This window comes from Phalaenopsis equestris, unplaced genomic scaffold (genome assembly GCF_001263595.1).
Source record: "Phalaenopsis equestris unplaced genomic scaffold, ASM126359v1 Scaffold000572, whole genome shotgun sequence".
Taxonomy (NCBI): domain Eukaryota; kingdom Viridiplantae; phylum Streptophyta; class Magnoliopsida; order Asparagales; family Orchidaceae; genus Phalaenopsis; species Phalaenopsis equestris.
In genome coordinates, this window is record NW_018165012.1 from 413,206 (window position 1) to 434,284 (window position 21,079).

At 32.4% G+C, this 21,079-nt stretch overlaps 1 protein-coding gene across 1 annotated transcript; it reads left to right on the top strand.

Annotated features, from left to right (window-relative positions):
- The first annotated feature begins 907 nt into the window (after positions 1–907).
- On the top strand, positions 908–18,063 carry LOC110029448 (ras-related protein RABA5a). Its single transcript, XM_020731752.1, has 4 exons — positions 908–1,088; positions 1,787–1,939; positions 17,025–17,411; positions 17,499–18,063. The coding sequence occupies exons 3-4, from the start codon at positions 17,072–17,074 to the stop codon at positions 17,834–17,836; spliced, it is 678 nt and encodes a 225-aa protein (XP_020587411.1). The 5' UTR covers positions 908–1,088; positions 1,787–1,939; positions 17,025–17,071; the 3' UTR covers positions 17,837–18,063.
- Positions 18,064–21,079: the final 3,016 nt, after the last annotated feature.

A 21,079-nucleotide genomic window follows, 5' to 3' on the forward strand; every position in this document is an offset into this window, starting at 1 on the left:
AGTTTGCGTACGCAAACAACTGATGCAAATTCCGTAGTAATTTTTATGTGACCTAAAAGTGGTATAGGTCTGGATCGAATAATCGTAAGTCCCATCTCTTTCTTTTGTGATGTAGATTCCCCATCTCCTTATAGAATAATCTAAGCATAATAATTACCAAATCACTCACTTTCGAACTCTGGGTTGTATGTGCTCTCAGACAGGATAATAAGCTTTGATAATTCACAAGCGGTATTCCTCAAACCAAAGAGAATATGATCTATACTCATCAAAGTGGATGTGTTGAAAAATTATTGCAGTGCATGTCCCATGGGCCACATTTGTAGAAAATACATTAATATAATATTTTTTTATATTTTTATATGAAAGAAAATATATTACTTGATTATTGCATTTATGGTTATAGCCCTTTTTGTCTTATTAGGTTATCCTCATTGTAATTGTAAGGAAAGAAAAAAAAAAACAAAATAAAACAAAATCAAACAGATGGAATGAGACAGAGATGAGATGGAAGAAAAGCGCAGATCTAGTTGCAGGCTTCCGACTTATTCAGCAACTCCTCAGCATAGGTAAGAAAGCTTCGATAAAAAAGAAATCAGAAAATCAGAAAATCAGAAAATCAGAAAATTACAATGATAATATATAAAGATTTACATTTGATATCTTTAAGAGTTAGAGGATAAATCGTATAGTTTAATCTCAACTGTTCCTTCTCATTTTTCATGATTAAAGTGAACAAATAAATTGCTATGTTTCCAAATTAGATCGTTGGTTTGAGGCTAGAAATTTAAATGACCGTTAACTTATCTAACAGTTACCCCAATAGCGATACAGTAAATGGGTGAAATATCAGAAGGCACTAATAAATTCGGCTTTCAGATATTTTCCTCCATTAGCATACGTTTTATTTATGACTCATTTATTCGATCCGTACTTCCGTTTCCTTCTTGCTGTTGATTTGCCTTCAGATCTCTTCCTCACCCCTCTCCTCTCCCTCTCTCGCCATAAATAATATCTCCCACTATCTCCTTCCCTCTCTCTCTCTCACTGCGGGGAAGGGTGATTGTTGCCAATTTAGGTCTTTCGAAGTGAGTTTTCTTGCTCCCACTAATCTCTGTTATTTTATAATGCGGGTTTTCTTCTATTTCTGCTACCTCTTAGACGCTGTTATCAACTCAATCCTTGTTTTAATGTGGTGGATTATTCATGCTTTTTTCTCTGTAAAGCTGGGGCTGTTTGAGTTTTCATGTGGTGGATTGATCTCGTTCCCATGCTTTGTTTGGATCCATTCTTGCTTGATTTGGGTTATATCAGTTTCTGAAAATTTAGATTTTGATAGCGTTACGGGCAGTTATAAGGGACATCAAGATTGCTTATTTATCTGGCCGGTCCCATCAGATGCTCATTCAGTTTGACTTTTTGGAACTGGGAAGAATTTTTGACTTTGATGGAGATTTAAGACGTTCTTTCAGTGCTTATTATGCTTAGGCATCCTAAATACTTTTCTTAGCTTTGTAGTTTTTCATCATCATTTATCAATATAAACAATGTGTGAATTGGAATTCCTCTTTTTGCAGGTTTCACAATGTTTCAGTCATTCGTTGTTTTACCCTTTTCTTTCATATCAAAACCAATGCTATTAGTTCTAACTCTTTTTGTTACTTTAATGTCATGAAAAATCATATAAGTAATTATGTATATATGTATATGTATATGTATGTATGCATGTATGCATAAATGCTATGTTGAGTCTTACACATTTTGTTTTTGTTTGAATCTTATACAGCATGAGTAGATTCGCTCTTGTAGGATATGGTGGAAACAAGAGTAAATTTGTCCTCTGACGCCAAAACATTGACTATTGAGTCAGAAGTTTGGAATTCAAGTAAAGTATAGTGGCTCTGAGTTTAAGCTAAAGCGTAAATGCACTACAGCACTGGTGAGTAGAGCATTTTCTTAAGTAAAATTGGTTCTTCGACTTTCAGTTTCCATCCGATAAATTGTTTATATTGAACTTGATAAAGCTGATGGTTTTTGTGTTGATCCATGAATTTAATAGATTATTGATTGCCTACTGGAAGATTTGCATGATGTGCGGCCTATTCCAGGAATGCAAAAATTGAATTTGTGATTTGATGAGTATGTAATACTGGATAATGGCAGTATTAAGGCCATTCTGAGAAGAATAGACTACTATTTTTTTTTCCTTCTATCTCGAAGTACACGAACTTTAAAGGTGTTAATATTTTAATAAAAATAAATGGTCTTTATGCTTATCTCTTGGATCGGACATGAACTGAAATTATCATTTGATGACCATGTGTGATTTGTAGGAGTTATGATGCTATAGGTGGACTTGAATTTTAGACTTTTTTCACTCTTTTTCCATTATAGTAAGAATAAGAAACAAATAAAATGGAAATTTACTGAACTTGATGATTTTAAAACGAGAATTTAGTCAACTGTAACTCTATTACATTGTATTATGCATGTATATTTAGTTTCCTTATTATTTATTCTTTATAGTGCTGGTCTCTTAAGAAACTCATAGTTGAGCAAATAATATAAGTTTGATAATCATTATGTTGAACAATATTTGCACCTGATTATTTATTGTTTTTCTTATGAGTTTGTGATTGTGGCATGGTTATTAGCTGAATTATGGGAACCATTTTGAGACATTGGTTCGAGTTTATAGTCACTATTTGGGTTTCAAATAACTGACAACATCAAATTTTGACTATTAAACTTTATTATATGAGCATATAATAAATGGTTTTGGAAAATAATGCACCCAATAATTACTAGAATCAAATAGTTCTTCACAAATAAAGGAGCTAATAATTTTGGATAATAAAATCACTAGATTAATGTATAATTTATACATGGTGATAAGAAAAGACAGAATGATAGGGTCGGAAGACGCTTCTTAAAATGAGGTCCTATGCAAACAATTGATAAGTGCCAATAAAAGGAAATTTACAAGTCTTTTGATGTTAGTTGATCCGTTAGTTTTTTTCGTCATTACTATAGGATATTTAAATAATAGTTCAATAATCTTTTTTATTGAGTTAACATAATATATTATTTGAAACTTTATTTAATATAGGTGATTATGTATACTTAATATTGCCTGGGAAATAATGATTTTAGAAAATAATGCACCAACAATTACTAGAATGTAATAGTTCTACACAAATAAAGGAGAACGATTTTGGACAATAAAATCACTAGAGTAATGTATAATTTTTACATGGTGATAAGAAAAGAGAAAGAGTAATGAGGTGGGAAGACACTTTTTAAGATTAGGACCAATGTGAACAATTGACAAGTGCCGATAAAAGGCAATTTAGAAATTTTTCGATGGTACATGATCTATTAATTAAGTCTTGTTATTATGATGAACCAAATTCAAGTGAGTCTGCAAGTAATTGAACCATTTTACCGCTTAATTAAAATTTCCAAGAGATAAGATGATCTTGTTAAATTGCTTAAATTGCTTTATTTAGAACTTGGGACCCTTTTGTAAAATTAAATATAAGTTAAGAATCGGCTATTCTACTTGAAGTCAATTATATTTAAAGTAAAGATAAAACATACGGATGATTTCAATTGCAATGGAAAAACATTATTTACTAAAGTAAAATGTATGTCTAGCTATGTAAAAGTTAGACTAGTTTAAATTGGGATTTGAGTGATCTTTGTTTTAAAAGTCAAGCTTAGAAGTTATGATACTACTCCTCTAGTGGAGATAAAGCCTTGAAGTCGATGAACAATCTACACTAAACGAAGTTGCATTTTATACTTGAATTTAAAGCATGAGTTTTATTCAAGGCTAAAAAGATAAATTTTGTAAACTAAAGTAAATTGTATTACATTACATGCTTAAAAATTGTTCGATTATTTTTTTATCTTTTGCATTTTAATCATTGATCAACTTACTCAAATATAAGATTTATCACTCAAAGTAAAATACTAAGGATTTTTTTCTAAAAATGAATGAACTAAACATCATGTTAAAGATCAACAGCTTATGAATAAAAAGTTAAACCCTAGAATCATACTATCTTTTTGTATCCAAGTTCATATTAGGAGCAACAAAAGTTTCTCTTGGTGATAAGTTTGGAGATAGTTAGCCTCGTAAAGACAAATATTTTTATGAAAGGAGTGGCCTGCCAAGATGACTAGTTGCTCTAAAAAGGTTCAAAAATGATAATGGTCAAGTAAGATTGGAAGACGGTATAAAATATTGAACTTCTGAACATAGATAACAAATTTTAAAGAGCAACTTGATTAAGTCTTTGAAGAAATTATAGGTCCGTTTGGGGGTAGCTTATAAGTGCGGGAGTTTTTTTTAAAACATCGCTGTACCGTTTAGATCGTACGTTTGGCCAGCTTATCCGAAAACACGGTTTTATTTTTACACTAAACGCGGGCGCAGTCGACCTACGGGCCGTGTCTCAGGATAAGCTGCTTATGCTGAAACGTACCTGTACCGTTTAGATCGCGCGTTTGGCCTGCTTATCCGAAAACACGGATCTATTTTTACACTAAACGCGGGCCGCGGGTCGAACCCCGCAGTCGACCTACGGGTCGTGTCTCAGGATAAGCTGCTTATGCTGAAACGTACAAGCTACCCCAAACGCATCTATGTACTCAGTATGAGTGTTAGTTAACCAACCATTTTTAATATTGAAAGGTAATATTTCAGATCACTTGGTATTAATTTTTTATTGCTCAATAGCTTTCAGACAAATACTCGGCTTATTAGTAAAACATTTAATTAATCTTTCAAGTATTTAGAAGAAGCAAAAGAAGATACAAAAAATTTCAAATAATTCTATTTTGTTCATAAATGCTTCTAACACCATCTTTTTTATAATGATTTTAATTACAAGAATTATAGATGAATGAAAAGGCTAAAGTTTCAATTGGCTGAATTGATTATGCAGTTATACTTGTCATTTTATGAGGGGATATAGTTAAAAGAAGATTTTGTATCAATGAGATGCTTGTAGAAGTTCTCATCGTTAATGAAATTTGGCTTTAGAAGATGATACTTCTAGCTTTTCTAAACGAAATTGGATACCATCGCTAAATTTAAAGGACATTCATTCAACATAAACTTCCAGTTGTTCGAATTTTTCCCAGATTTTAACAGTTGGTTCCACGTTGTTGTTTTCCTTCTTGACTCGTAAAATCTTATTTGAATTTTCCAACTCAACAATTATATTTTCAAAGTTGCGACAGCTCTCAATTGAAGTATTTCCAAGCTCATCGAGTATTTTCACTAGAGCAATTTCCATTGCAAGAGAAGCTTTTAATTGAACTAAAATTTCAATTAGAGCAAATAATGGTCGAAGCATCAGTAAATAGAATTGGAAATTTTTTCATTCTCGACTGAGGAAGGTTGGATCATTTGGGAGATTTTTTTCTAAACTTTGTAAAGCAAACTTTTGTAAATTATTGTTATAGCATAAAATATTTTTGCCAATTATCAGCTTGAGCTTTTATGGCTGCTAGTGATGGTTATTTACAAAAACTGTGTTAAGTTTATTGTGACTTGATTTAAAAAATTTAATTGGACCATGGTCATGGGCAATTGATGTCAGTTCAGTCATTGGCCCAATTGGATCAAGTTGGAAGTAAATTTGCGCATCTATGCAATCCTTGCCCTGTTTAAGGCATATCTCACCTTCTCATTAATAAAGAAGTCTGAAGGTGCTCTACAGCTTGCTTTCCTTCTTACATTGGGCCGCCGACAACAACTTCCACTTTTCTTTCTATCTCAATTCTTCTGTTGGCAGCCTTTTCATCATTGTAAAGTGCTTATTCAAGCCCTTGTTCTTAGATCTTTAAACATTATTCTTAATCAACCTCAAAAGGGAAACTTAAAACTTTTTTCGTAATAAATTTACTTGGTTTAGTCTTAATTGGCCATCCCTTGGCTGGCTTCACAAAATACGCTTTATTTTTTAATTTTTTATTTTATTTTCAAGAGCAAGTCTCCAATTCTTGGTTGCAACCTCAGTCTTTAACCCTCAAAACTTCTTCATGCAAGTCATTGGAGACTTTATTTGATGTCACAGTAGGACAATTGGTCAATTCTTGGTGCTTTTTATAAACTTCATGCAAGTCATTGGAAACTTTATTTGATGTTACAGTAGGACAATTGGTCAATTCTTGGTGCTTTTTAATCAAAGACTAAGCTGATTTTTTTTGCCATTAACATGAACATTAATAGCGGCATGTTGATCTAAAAAGTTGACTCTTTATGCTTGCCTTGTTGGTATTAATAGAAGTTTTTAAAGTAGAATGTCGAGCATCAAATCTTTAATTTTTGCATCCAAAGAAGAAATTTCCTCATTCATTTTTATTTTTATTTTTATTTTTTTGTAATTGAAGCCAAAATGTCTGCCTCTGGATTATGCTCTAAGAATATTGAGGTATCTTCTCATCTTCAATAGTGACTTCAGTAGATTTCATAGCCAAATCAGCTTTTCTTGACTTTTACTTAGGTGAATAAGTTTTAGTTCTAACTTCTTTCGGGATATCCAAGTACCCTTCTATTATTGTAGCTGAAAATCTCTTAGAAGGATCATTTGCAGAAGAAGTTTTAAGAGTTGGAGGACTCATGGAACATAGTCTATCAATAAAGGATTTAGGAAGGTTTAACTTCTCATCAATGTCACTTCTTCGAGGTTCATTTACAAGATGTTGTAATTCATGCACCAAAGAAGAAGAAATACTTAATCGTCGTTCTCGGAGGCTACTTCACTTTTGTGTTAACCTTTTCTTGAGTTATACTTAATAGTTTGCTCATTATAGGTGCAGTAATAATATTTGCTAGATTCAGTTAAAGAAATATTCGTTTGCTCAACTTCATCCACTGAAATAGATGGATCCTTCTTTACAATTTCTTTCTCAACGACATTCTAAAGTTTTGTTTTTCAAGAGTACTTGATAAAGTCATGACATCAACTTTAACAATCTCTTTACTTGCCAGACCGGGTTCAATGTTTACTATATTAAAGTTTGGTTGGGATATAAGGATGGATGAGTATATGTAAGATTTTTGAGAGTATTCTCCTTATTTTTCTTCATGATAGAAGAAACAAGTTCTAAATTTAAAAGATCATGAAGTTTAAGATTTTCGAAGCATTTTTTCTTGGTTAAGGAAAGTGGAAAGTTCCAGCGATGAAAGGGTGACAATGAATGAGAAGTGAGAATTTCTAAATGAGCTCCCTTGGAGCAATACGTACAGGTTTCAAGTGATGTTGATAGGTGCAGAAAAAAGTTGCTAAATCCAGATAATCAGTCATCACAATATGCTGGCTCAGCAAGATAAAATTTTTACTTTTTCTGCTTTTATTCTTCTTTTGGATTTCTTAAAAAAGACGAGATAATCATAGAATTATGTCCATCCAATTTCACCTAGGTCCAGTTAATCAAGTCTTGTTATTCTAAAGAACCAAGTTCAAGTAAGTTGACAAGTAATTGAGGCAGCCCAACACAGTTTAATATTAAGATGATCTTGCTTGTAAACTCACTAGTTTTAGTCGTCAATGTTATTCAACATATTTCTTCTTTTCCTTACCAATCACTTATTTGGTCTTGATATTGCTTGAATTTGCTGACAAGGTCAATTATTGAAGTCCTCAAAATATCCAAAGCTACTCCCCAGTTCATAGTTAAGCCAGTGGAGCTATTTTCAAAGAAACATCATTCACAAAAATCTCATTTTTTTATTTAGAATTCTTCTTGTATAAATTGATAAACTAGCTAAATTATATATTTTTCAATAATCAATTGTGTGGCCTTACTACGCAATTTTACTCCTATTGCTCTAACAATAGTAAGACGTTGTGTTATCCACGAACAATTTGAGATCTAATTGCTTGAAATGATTCTAGCTTAGATTAAGTTTGATCAACTAAATGCATGCCAAATAATCAAAAATATTATTTATTAACAAGAAAATTAACTAAATGATTATAAGTAATGCATTTATTTCTTTCTATGACCCTGCGTTATGGAGATCCAATCAAAGATTCCGAACTTGATACTCAATGTAAAGAACTTAGTGTATGGATGTGATTTGGTGAGAAAATCAACTAGTCAATCACGAGACGTAATATCGGCTACATTGGACTTGTTTCTTAATAAAATGATAATCAATAGTATCTTAGGTCATTAGTGCAGACGTAATATCGGCTACATGAAGGGCACCATTATGGACTTGTTTCTTAGTAAAATGATAATCAATAGTATCTTAGGTCATTAGTGAGTGAAAGATAAGATTCACCAGAGATGCGTGATATAGATCATGCCAAATTTGGAAGGATAAAATCTAGTAAACTTAAGGTGCAATGGTAACAACAGAGTAGTGTTTAGCCTCAGTGGAGTTTTAGACTATTATACTTTATTTTTTTGTTTCCAAGATAGGAGGTTTTTATTAAGTTACATGATGGAAGAACTTGTATATGTTGTCATCTTATTACTTGCTAGGTTCACATTAGAGAATACATGAAGATGAAGTTGTGTGTCAAGATGATGAAGAATACTATGGTTGATAGTGCAAAGTAGAAAACACAGTAATTGTATTGCTGCAACCTAATGATCAATAGTGGGGTGGTGCGAAAAGCGATAGAGTTTATTACCCATAAAGGTTATGCTAGGCATATGAGAGCTAACTTCTGCAAACTACAAAAAATTTCGTAATTAGGTGAGTGAACTGCTAAAAATGAGAAGTAAACATAAGTGGGTCCGTCATCTTAGTGAGAGTAAAATGAGCAGTAAACATAAGTGGGTCCGTCATCTTAGTGAGAGTGAGGATGTGAAGATAAGAGAAATCCATGTTGGTGTGAAATGAATTTCACGCCAAAAAATAATATAGTGGCTTAAAATTTTTGCAAGAGAATCATTGGAAATTGTACAAAGTGTTGCATGACAACGGTAGAGTTGTGATAATAAAACTGTAAATTTAAACTATAAATTCATTAGTGTATCATCAATATTAAAGACGAGTAGAATCATATTAGAAAGATAATTAGCGAAGCTATATACTACTAAAAATTATTGTAGCTCATCATATTATGCACTAGTATTTGCTTGGCTTTATCATGCGTAGGATAACCTACATTGATGAAACCTTGCAGTTAGGCCATAAAAATATCTTTAGGGAGCTGTCATTGGAGAAATGTTTTATCGAGTTAGCAGAGAGACTATTATTAATTGACAATGAGAGCCTATCGTATGATTGTATGCTTGATAATTGAAGTGAAGATGTCATGATAGTCAACTCTTAGTCATTAGTAAAATCCTTAGCGACAAATTGAGCTTTGTACTACCAACAGAACCACATAGTCATATTTGATAAAAAAAAATACACTTACTAAGAAGAGCTTTTATGTTTCACTCAAGACAATAGCATTATATTCATCTTATACGGTCTTTCGTTAGTTATTATTTTTAGTGCTTGAGTTATGGTGGTAAGTTTAAGATCAGATGGTTTGTTTAGTTTCTCTGTGAGGAATTTATTTGATTGATTTATGAATGCTATTTTTTTCTTTGGTAGTTTTTAGGAGCGAGTGAGTGTTATTATGGAAGTGGGTCTTGGATTGGAGGGACGTGGGGGTTCTGGTGTAGAAGCTATGCATAGTGGTATTATAGAGGGAGAGATTATAGCTGGTGTATATTAAAATACGCTTGGAGTATGGTTAAGAGAAATGGTCGAACATCTAGGAGATTGTTTCTTCAGAGGAGGTGTCTCAAGATGAGCAACATTTTCACAAGTAAAAATAGATTCAATAAAATGTACATGAAGTGATACATAGATGTTGGATGCGGTGGTGTCAATATTGTGTTAAGTACACTTTTAGTGAGGGAATATACAAAAGGTTATGGGGTTTAGGCGGAGATTCCAGTTTATTTGTGATGTAAAAGTGAAGCCAACGGTGCAAAGACAATCAAATACAATATTTGGAATAGTTGGGAAGCGAGTTAAAGAGTTTTCATATGGAGTAGAGACGTGAAGAGTATGGGGCAAGCAAACAATATATGAGAGATTGCTGTGAAAGAAGTTTGAGTCCAATATGTAGAGACGTGAAGAGTAGGGGGCAAGCAAACAATATATGAGAGATTGCTGTGAAAGAAGTTTGAGTCCAATATGAAGGTGGACCGAATGCATGAAACACGAGAAAGGTGCCACCCTTGACAATATTTCAAGATAGCTTTCATTTATCCACTATGATGTGTTCTTGTGGTGGGCTAGTGTGATAAGTGATGCCTTTGGTTGATAAGAATGTATCAAGAGATTGCTGCATACCAAAGATCATTGAAAAGTAGGATGATAATTTAACCAGCAAAGTGTTTTCTGTTAAGGGTCTATTTGTTTGCAATTACATAAAATTTTGAAGTATTTTAAATATAATGTCAAGTAAAATCTATAGTTGTAATGCTTTACCGTATTTGGTTATTTGTAAAAAAATAAGGAGTTTACTTTCTTTTTCGCATTTGGTTGTTTGCCAAAATTTTCAAATATTTGTGGCAGTTAAGATCGGTGGTAGTTGATCTTGGACTAGTTGTGAGGTGGGCTAAGCTTCACATTTTCAATGAATTTGGAAATCACTGGAATCAACCGATTTCACATATATTGAAAATGAACCAAACCAGGATTTTAAATATCTCTAAAGCTTAAATTGTGTTTGTTTTTAATGAAGTTGAAAACACAAGAATACAAAATTCTTGCATTTGATTTAGTTTACACTAGAAATAATTGCAGCCAAATTGATGAACTTATCATAAACATGGTATTTGGCATAAGTGGATGGTGCCAAATATATTGATAAGAATGTTTGAAATCATCATAGGATTAAGTTTCACATAGCTAAGAATAATATTTTAAAAGGCTGATTAGAATTCATAATTTTGATAGAGAATGAAAGTTTATGATTTTTTATTCTATTGAAATGCATTGCAATTGAGAGTTGATGATGGTGGGGATGATAATCTTAGATCAATTGGGAAACAGTATGTTTGAGAACTAAACTTGTTATATGACCTAATTTTTTATGTCATTCTCACAAAATGTTCTCGTCACTGAATAGACAAATGGTGGTGGCTGGTGCTAAGAGACCGGTCATTCATGCACATCAAGTTTAGTTTCCTTAGGATTTTCTTTTGTGTGGTTCCTTTACTTGAAAAGTAGCCAATTGGGAATTCCATAAATATATGATTGAATTGACAAAAAATGATATATGAATATTTGATTTTTTTTTTTATGTTAAGTATACAAATAACTTTATTTAAGAAAAATATTATGAGGGAGGGTAAGAGGTAGAACTAGCCTGGGTTGTGGGTGAATCTATGCCATTTACAATCATAATGTTCCATCACATAGAGAGACTTGAGTGATTGCCCTACTTGGATGTGATGTGATCAGATGATTAACAACAAGATGCGACTGACCAAAGTGTTGTTGACAACATATCTGGTTGTGCCATGGGTGGATGGTCAAGATCCCTTTGATCGAGGTGCTGGTGACCATAAATAAATAGTGAATTGGTTGAAAGGTTGGTTTTATTGCTGTTTCTTTTATGACCATAAATATTGCATGCTTGATAGTGGCCAAGATATGGATAAGAAGGTGGGTGTGAACAGATAGATTGCAAATATATTGTTGATATTGATTTCATTGGCGGTAGGAGATTTGAAACATGTCGATAATGCCAAATGGTACCTACCCTAGTAATTGGCACAACGTAGTGTGGTATTTGAAATGAATCACCTCTAAGTTATATATACAAAGATGTGTCTCTTGGAACACAAGGATGAGATAAGAGTTGTTTAGCCCCTACATTCCTTAAAACATTGCATGGCCCTTTTTTTTTTCCTTGTGTTTGCACCATCACTCAATAATCACTATAATTCATTTCAAAAGAGAGCTATTGTTGTCTTTTTTACCTGTGTCGTGTAAGTAAAACATGCTATCAATAACTTTAAACTAGTTTTAGAAAGCAGAAAACTCCTTTATAATTTAAACTAAAGAAACCTCAGAAGGAAAATAACAATGCTATTAAATTTTCTTTTATGTTCGATATAGATGTAAATTTTGTTTCAATCATGCTATACCAATGTAAACATTAATTCGATATAGATGTTTTTGTTTCAATCATGCTATACCAATGTAAACATTATTAGATAACACAAAGGAAGATACAACAAGCTACTAATTCTTGATAATATAATTAATGACACAATAATGCTTGTAGAAATTGATTACAAGTATGTTTTGAAGAGCATTGATGACAATATTCATTGTAGAGAGATATCATTGATGGAACATTAAATGGTTCAGGTATCGAGCAATTAAAATTTAAGCATCAATTTTACTGTTTTTTTTTTATCATGACGGTTTATCTTTTAATTTGATAGCTTTTCATTTTTATTTATAATTATTTTAACACTTTGGCATCATGTTTAAAATGATGTTCACTATACCATGTGCTATGCGCAATGGCTTCATGCAATACTATGGTGTGCTATTTACAATTGGCAAGCTTGATTTGCAAAGATCAATAAACTAGGAAAGGAAGGCATGTAGTTATTACTGTTTAAGCTAGTGATTGAGACTAGCATTAGAGGAAAACAATTATTCTTTTTGCAGAAAATCTAATGAAAAATTAAGGAAATTTATTGGATATCATATTTTTGGCAAATTTGAATGGAATTTGATCCATTGGTAAAAACCCTGTTAGAAAGCTTTTGATGACTCATAATTTTGTGACATATTTGCTAAAATCAGTCTGATATGAATTTCTGAGGATGCAGTGATTTATCCGTTGAAAAGTCCATCATAACCTCTGCCAAACATTTCAGTTGAAAATTCCTTTTACCAAAATTTCATTTGAAAATCCAAGATAAAATTCTTCTATAGCAACTTTTGGCAAAAATTCACAAAATATTGGAGGAATTTTCTTAAAAGAATTAGCAGTGCCTTCCATATGAGCTCAATCATCCACTTCATATCACAAACTTTATAGATCATATCCATTAAATTCTTATTAATAATTTAGCAATAATACAATTGTAATAAAATAGAATAGATTGAGTGGTACGTTTAGCTTTCGACACCTCTTTTTATGGAGGGTGGTCCTAAAATTGAGCTCATTTGTAGCAAATTTTTATTGGCAATTGAAAAAACTTGGTCACTTCCTTAATGGGATATCCTCCTTTTTTTATCCTCCTAATTGGTTCTACCCTATTTTTTTCTTTTCAGTTTGTTCTCCTTTGGCAAAATTACTTATTTTGACCAAAATCCAAGCACTTTTCCGTCTGATAAATTTCATTTATGCCACCAATTTTTATTTATTTATTTATTTTTATTGGGATGCCCCTGCTAAAATTAAGCTCTTAAATAATTAATGAGTAATTTACACATTTTTAATTTATTAGATTTCTTGAATTAGCTTTGAACAAATTTTAAGAAGAAAATGCATTATTTGCTATCAGAGCAATAGCATAAATTTCATTGCTTCATCAAATGGTGAATATAGTTTCCATACTCAATGAAAATCCACTTCAAGCATCATGTAAAAAAAGATAATATAAGTTAAAAATAATGATGATTTTAAAAAAATCATATAGTATAATAAATGTTTTATTCCATATCACCTTAATTCAAACAAGTTACAATTTTATTTTTCTTTTCGTCCTAACAATGTGGTACCTTCAGCCTCTTTGCTCTTCCAAATTCCTATATATTTAAAAAACAACTACTTTAGGAAGTTCCATTTTAAGGGAATTGTGTGAATATGGACATGCATCAATTATGAAGGTCTGTTTCATGTGATTTCCTTCATTGGACTTGATAAGCTATAACAATGAAGGCTTCTGAAGTACCGCCATTTTGTTTCAAATCTTGCACTGGAAACTTAGACTTTCCGACATTAAAGGGCATGCATTGTACCATGTATCACTCGAGTACTACTGTGTGCCCTGGAAGGATAGCGTAGGTAGACTATAAACTTGTGAAAGGATTTGAGGCTTTAGTTATGCATATCATCATTCATTGTCACTGGATTTGATTAGCAATCTCGGAAAGGATCACATGGAGCTATGACAATGGAAACTATGATGCTGTAAATCAGCCCATATAATGAGTGTTAGAATGAGCAACCGTTTATTTTCATTTTTTAAAGTTGATTCCTTTTATTTTTATTGAAAGGTCAATTGAACAAGAATAACATCTGAAGGCATCATTGCCTAGGTCGGAGTAACATCCTTTATCACCATCTTAGTATGTAATGAAATAGATGAAACTTTCTCGTTCAAAGGTCTAATGATGATGCTGACAATCACTTAAACTTAATCGGCTATTTGTTCCCAACAAACTTTTGTCATTGTAAATACATTCATGCAAATATATAGTTGCATTTTATGTATGTCAGTAAACTGCCAGGGTGTCAAAAAAGAAAAGCAAATAAACAATACACAAACTGCAAACTTATCCTAATGTTTGAATTATTAACCAAAAGTATTTCTTGTTGAGATTTAGAACTGCATGGGTTGCAATCACTCACAAAAAAATTATGAATTTGAAATTTAATGGAAATTAGGAAATGAGATTAAATAGCTTAAAATCACTGCCGAAAAGTTGTGAATTTGAATTTTGATATTAGTAACACATGCTTTGACAAGAAAATTGGAAGTAATGTATCTTATATCTTTGAAGACTAATAATATGAGCCTATCACATATAAATAAATAAATCTGAACCCTGCATACTTTAGTTTAACAAATAAATCTAAAATATGAAAATTATTGAAAATAATACAAAAATAATTAAATAAACACAAACTTTATGGGAATTACAAAATCTAATTATCTGAACCAAATAAAAAATTATACCTTGATGAAAAGCGAGATGATAGGGAGAGACTTGTTGGGTTAAATAGAGGCTTCCCGGCGGTCAGTTGCTTGCTTTGATCTCAGATGTAGAGAGGAAAGGTGTTGACAAATATGTTACTTGGCCGAATCAACACAATGGAGGTCTACAATTGAAATTGCGAGTGAGAGGGATGGAGCAACTAGGGCGAGCAGAAGTGGGGACAACGCTGTCAGGTTAACTAGGGCGAGCAGAAATGGGGACAATGCTGTCAGGTTGCTAGTTATTCATCAAGTTATCCAGCAGATAAATCTGTCAATATGCCAATATATCAGCCATATTTTCTTTCATGCTTCAACCAGTGAGGAGAGACAGAAGGTGGAATCTATTCACAAAGTTGTAGAGGCAAAAGCTTGTTCTCGGTTCAGAAAAAAAGTGGAAATTTTAGAGGTTTGTGCATTCGTAATCACAATATGATGGCATATAAAGCACATCACAAAATGCTAAGTATTGGAGCGAGATGAGGGCATGGGAGTGACTGTGACCCAAGGTGCTGTGTGGGAAGTTGCAAACGTTAAAGTTCAACCATCCTCTTGGATATATTTAGATATTGGATAGAAATAGGAGTTAGCTGGTTGATTGGAGAGATGAGGGCATGGGAGTGACTGTGACCCAAGGTGCTGTGTGGGAAGTTGCAAACGTTAAAGTTCAACCATCCTCTTGGATATATTTAGATATTGGATAGAAATAGGAGTTAGCTGGTTGATGCAACATTATAGGCTCTAAGAGAGAGAGACGGTGAGGCAGGAGAGAATGAAGATGGATGAGATAGGGGGATTGTATTTAGGTTTAAATCCACATACAAGATTTAAATAATGGCTCACATCTTATCTTATTCAATCAACTCAATATATGACATGATACATGATTTGATTTAGGCAGGTTACAATAATTCTACCGTAAATCAAATTAGTCCCGCTAAATTCATATGAAATAATAAAAAGAAATATCTGCAAAAACGAAAACTAATGATTATAATTATTATTTTTGTTATGGACCCAACTGTTTGGATTTGTTTATTTTTTTATCCTTTGTTGTAAAATGTTGTGTTAATTCGACTGCATCTAAATCATATGCATGGATTCAGAATCCATCTTATCCTTAGACTGCTCATCTACTTGTTAGCATTTTTAATTTGATTATATCTCGCTGCCTATCATGTTTCCCTTGCTATTGTTATGCATGCACAAACATCTCAATTAGGATATCAACTACTTATCTTTAGTCCTTATTAAATTTATTTTTCTTGATATACTTAATTATGCCTATTAGACATTTGTTTCTCACTTGCAAGAGAAGATGCTATGAGTTTAAATGTTTCCTTCAATCTTTGTTAGCAAAGTTTTCTGATTATTCTTGAAGAAACATGTTTGTTAGTTTCCAAACTTCGGAGTAAGGTTCCATTTTGTTACCTATGTCTTGATTTTGATTATTGAGCATATTTATATAAGCCGACCTTCCCTATATTCGTACTTTTTATTCAAGTCATGCCAAGGATTTCAAGTGTTATGGTGTAGATGCTTATTATTTTATGAAGAATCAGAGCAAATAAATCACATTTATGTCCTATTATGATGTTATAATCTTATTCAAATTAATTGAGGAGTCCTTTTTTTTAACGGTCGATCACTTAAATTCTGGGATCAGAATAATGCTTAAATTTTCTCAATTATTATTTGTTGTATTAACTGATGAAATAACAGAAACATCCTTCCTTTAACAAAAGAGAAAATCTGCGCATGTTGTTAGCCTCTCTGTAGTCTACACTGATGGAAGCCTCATGGATGTGGGACACCTCGGATAATCTGGAAAAGAAATGTTTACAGTCTGCATTGTTAATGTATGAATAATTGATATAGTTTTTTTTGGAATGACAGTGGAAGGGATTCAAAGTTTAGCTAGCAATTATGGGCTAAATTTACTTTTATTTTGGCAATGTTGTGCCATGCAACAGTTAATTATTGTTGAGATATTTTTCTTAAATCATTCAGACAGTTCTAGTTATTTTCATATTTCTTGTTGCAACTTTCTTTCTAATTCAGTTAGATTTATTTCCTATTTTTCTCCTCTCTGGCAGGTGTGGTCTAGTTAAAACCGAGGTTGCATTGAAAACAATTAAAAAGTATGGCTTTTTATGTTGAGGAGGAACATACTCAGGATTATCTTTTCAAAATTGTGCTTGTCGGAGACTCTGCTGTTGGGAAATCAAACCTGCTCGCTAGATTTGCTCGGGATGAGTTCTACTCGAACTCAAAATCTACCATTGGAGTTGAATTCCAAACTCAGAAGATGGTAATCGATGGCAAGGAAATTAAAGCTCAGATATGGGATACTGCTGGCCAGGAGAGATTCAGGGCTGTAACTTCTGCATACTACCGTGGAGCAGTGGGGGCTCTAATCGTTTATGATATCAGCAGGCGCCAGACATTTGAAAATGTTGGCCGTTGGCTAAATGAACTAAACAGTAAAGCCTGATCTTGCTGCTAGCTGATATAGAAATACATTCTCAGTTCTCACTCATTCATTTATACATTTTTTTCTGATAAAACAGCCTACTCTGACATGAATGTGGTCACCATCTTGGTTGGCAACAAGTCAGATCTCAAGGAATCAAGGGAGGTTAGCGTGGAGGAAGGCAAAGCTTTGGCAGAGGTGGAGGGTCTCTTCTTCATGGAGACATCAGCATTGGATTCTTCAAATGTCACAGCTGCGTTTCAGACAGTTGTGAAGGAAATCTATGACATTCTCAGTAGGAAGGTGTTTCAATCACAGGAGAACAAGAAGCAGGAGAACCTGTTACTGGGGAATGGTAAAGCAGTAACCTTGGAGGGAGAAACCAGTGATGCTGATGAAGGAGTTCGCAGATTTGGAAGCTGTTGTTCATTCTAGATTGCATTTTATCTGTTGTTATTATCTGTGTAAGCTCTTGCTGGAAAAGATGAGTATCTGTATCATATTAGTCGTCTTTCATTCTTAATGTTGGCAGTTTGACTCCATTGATTATTGACGTTTTGGTGTGCCGTTACCTTCATTATGTGACCGCTGCCACTTCAGTAATTGTAACTTCATGTTCGGATTTTGTTGAAATAAAAGTTTACAGGCTCTTCTTTGATAATTAACAATATGATGTGTGATTTTGTTAGTGCTAGTCATAAAGGTATTAATGTTTTGCCAGTGGAGTTCAACCATCAAATTATAGCTTTTTAATGTTTAACTTCTTTAAAACAATATAATTAATACAGTTACAGTGTAGATAGAAAATGTATTGCTTTAAATAAACTATCAGTTATTTGTAGTTGAGTATCGAAATATTTGTATAAACTCAAAACATTATGTTTGTACTTGTATACTTGGAAGCATTGGCATAAAAATGAGATCAAGTCTTTGTCAGTACCATTTTTACTTTTAACTTTACATTTTGATTTTTAAAACATATTTTTGTTTAATTTGACTTCTTTTAGTACTTCTTAATTTTGTTTTTTTAAATATATAGTTAAATTTAAAAGTGCTTAAAAATAAATTTAAACTGTTTCATGTTTCTTTTAGTTTTTCTTAATTTTTTTTTAAATATATAGTTAAATCTAAAAGTGCTTAAAAATAAATTTAAACTGTTTCATGTTTTGTTTAAAATAATTTTCAGCATTAGTCATGGACAGGCGGTTAGTCATTGCTGTTGGCAATCATCGATTCATTAGTTGCCATCATTGCCCCGCTGGTGATTGTTAGGACCCAACGCAAAACCATTAATTTAATATTTAACTAAAAATAAAAATAGCATGTTTGTGATTTAAATATTAATAAAAAAAGAGTGTAAATTTGGTTTTAATGAACCCCTATATTTATATTTTTGTTCGTAAAAGTACATCTATTATTCTTTTTACAAAAGACACTTCAAATGGAGTGTTCTTGAACATTTATATATTATTGATCTGATAAAAAATATAAAGGGACGTTGAAATCAATTTTGGATTTATGCATGATACAATGTACATGTTGATATCAATATCTTTTATGATATTAAATCAATATCGGAACGAGCCACAAGTCTTTGCTGATTTAGTCCATATGGCAAGTATGAAGAGATGCAAATGAACACAATTGCCGACAAATGTCATTCAATACATGGCAACATAATATACATACATACATACATACATATATACATACATATATATATATATATATATATATATATAAGATGCCATAAAAATTGGAATGGAGCTTAATTTTGAACTTAATAATGATGTTCATTTTTAACATTAGTGATCAGAAGTATCACCATTAACTTCAGTGCCATTTGAATCATAAGTTACATTCCTAAATATTGTAATAAACTTCAAAAGGGATGATATCCCTCAGTTGAAGTTCATGTTATAGTTTAGATATTTGAATGATGTGGAAGACTTTAAGAGATCATCATAAATGATAATGAAGCTTGTATTAATGGAATGTTGATCTAATAATTTTTTATAAGATTGTGAAATAATTTTTTTTATTTATCTAGCCCTTAGATTCGTGCTTACTTATATTGACATATAAGCTTGATTGATATTTACAATTAAACCCTTATTGAACTCTTGATCTTTATAAATAAGTAACTGAGATTTATGAAAATTTGCCTTATATAAAACTATGCCTTTTTAATGTGTTTGAGTTGTATTTCAATTTTTAAGTCTTGCATTATTAGTTTGAATATTACAAGTTCCATTTAAGAACCGAAAGTTGATATCTCTAAAGTGCAATCACCAATGCATATCTCATGCTAGAAATGCACAAGACAATTAAAATTTGCACAATCATAAACTAAAAGCAAATTTAATAATCGAGCCCCACTATCTAGTAATCCGTATGTTCTTCGGGATAGGTGCATTGCTCGTGGTGTTATACTCATTTATTTAAACTATTAAACAGATGAGATCTTGTTAGTTTAATTTGTTAAAATTAAAATGTTATTTTTCAAAATTAAATTTTTATTTCCAAAAAATTATATATATATATATATATATATAATATTAAATTAAATCTAAAGCAAGAATTTTTGAGAGAGGAATACCAGCGACTAATAATTTCTGGCAACTCCACAGGGGACTAAGCTCTTCTATCCATTATGATCAGGAGGCTTTTGTCTTCATACATCGGAATTGCGTCCATACCCCTCATGGTCCAAATTGTCATTCTTCTGTTGACGTGCTTTGCTCATTTCTTCTTTGGGTAGGCACGATTAACTCTTCTTCGATTCCAGGACCGCCTGTTTAACCATTCTTAAATAGAGGGGTTCAAGAATTTTTAGAGGTTTGTGAGGGGTCGGACCCCCAATAGGTGTGTAAGAAAGATGCGTTGTGAAGTGAGCTTCGCACTGGGTCTTGAATTTCACTTATACTCTATGTTTCTCAGGCTCCAATTACTATTACCAAATTCAACCCATTCTTTTCTTTCATACTTTTGGTTTAAACACCGAAGCCAAGTGAACTTCTTTAAACCATAACATCAATAAAAGATGAAAGTCATGCTTTCAATAAGACAAAAATATCAAAAAAAAAAAAACATATCCAAAAGTAGTACACCTAATATAAACTCAAAACAAAATTAAAAATAAAGGAGAATTGTCCAGTTCACAAGAAGACCTTTTCTAATTTTAGTGTTGTCACTAGAATTGTGAAGTATAGGCTGTTACTAATTCTCGGAACTCTTTAACTAACAGCTGCGATGGAGTCACCAACGTTGATATTTTCATTTGATAGAAACTTGCCCCATGACAATGCTGAACTCCACCAGGGAGCAATGATAAGGTTTGGTATCGGTTTCGACGAAGTCGAAATCATCCTCAAAAAAGCGCGTTTGTGGTCATGGAGACTGCCCCACCAGAAATAGCTAAACCCACCGCCAATTATGACCTGAACGATAAGTCTAACTTCTCTGAAATTGAGAGGCATAAAATCAGGAAGGCTTTTGTTAAGTCCATTACCCATGTATCTGTGAAATCTGTTGTACATGTGCCAAGAAGAGTTGTCACGGTTAGTGCCACTGGATTCTCCACACTTCGCCGACCATTCCATCTGCCAAAGGAAAGGAAATTTTGTATGAGGGAGATTCTGATGATGTGTTTGTGCCTGCCCGATTAGTGTTTGAGAT

What these genes read in the sequence shown, in the direction of transcription:
- LOC110029448 (XM_020731752.1), top strand. Translation starts at nt 17,072, where the DNA reads ATGGCTTTTTATGTTGAGGAGGAACATACTCAGGATTATCTTTTCAAA. An exon ending in TTGGCTAAATGAACTAAACA is followed by an intron (nt 17,412 to 17,498) that starts GTAAAGCCTGAT and finishes CTGATAAAACAG; the next exon opens with CCTACTCTGACATGAATGTG.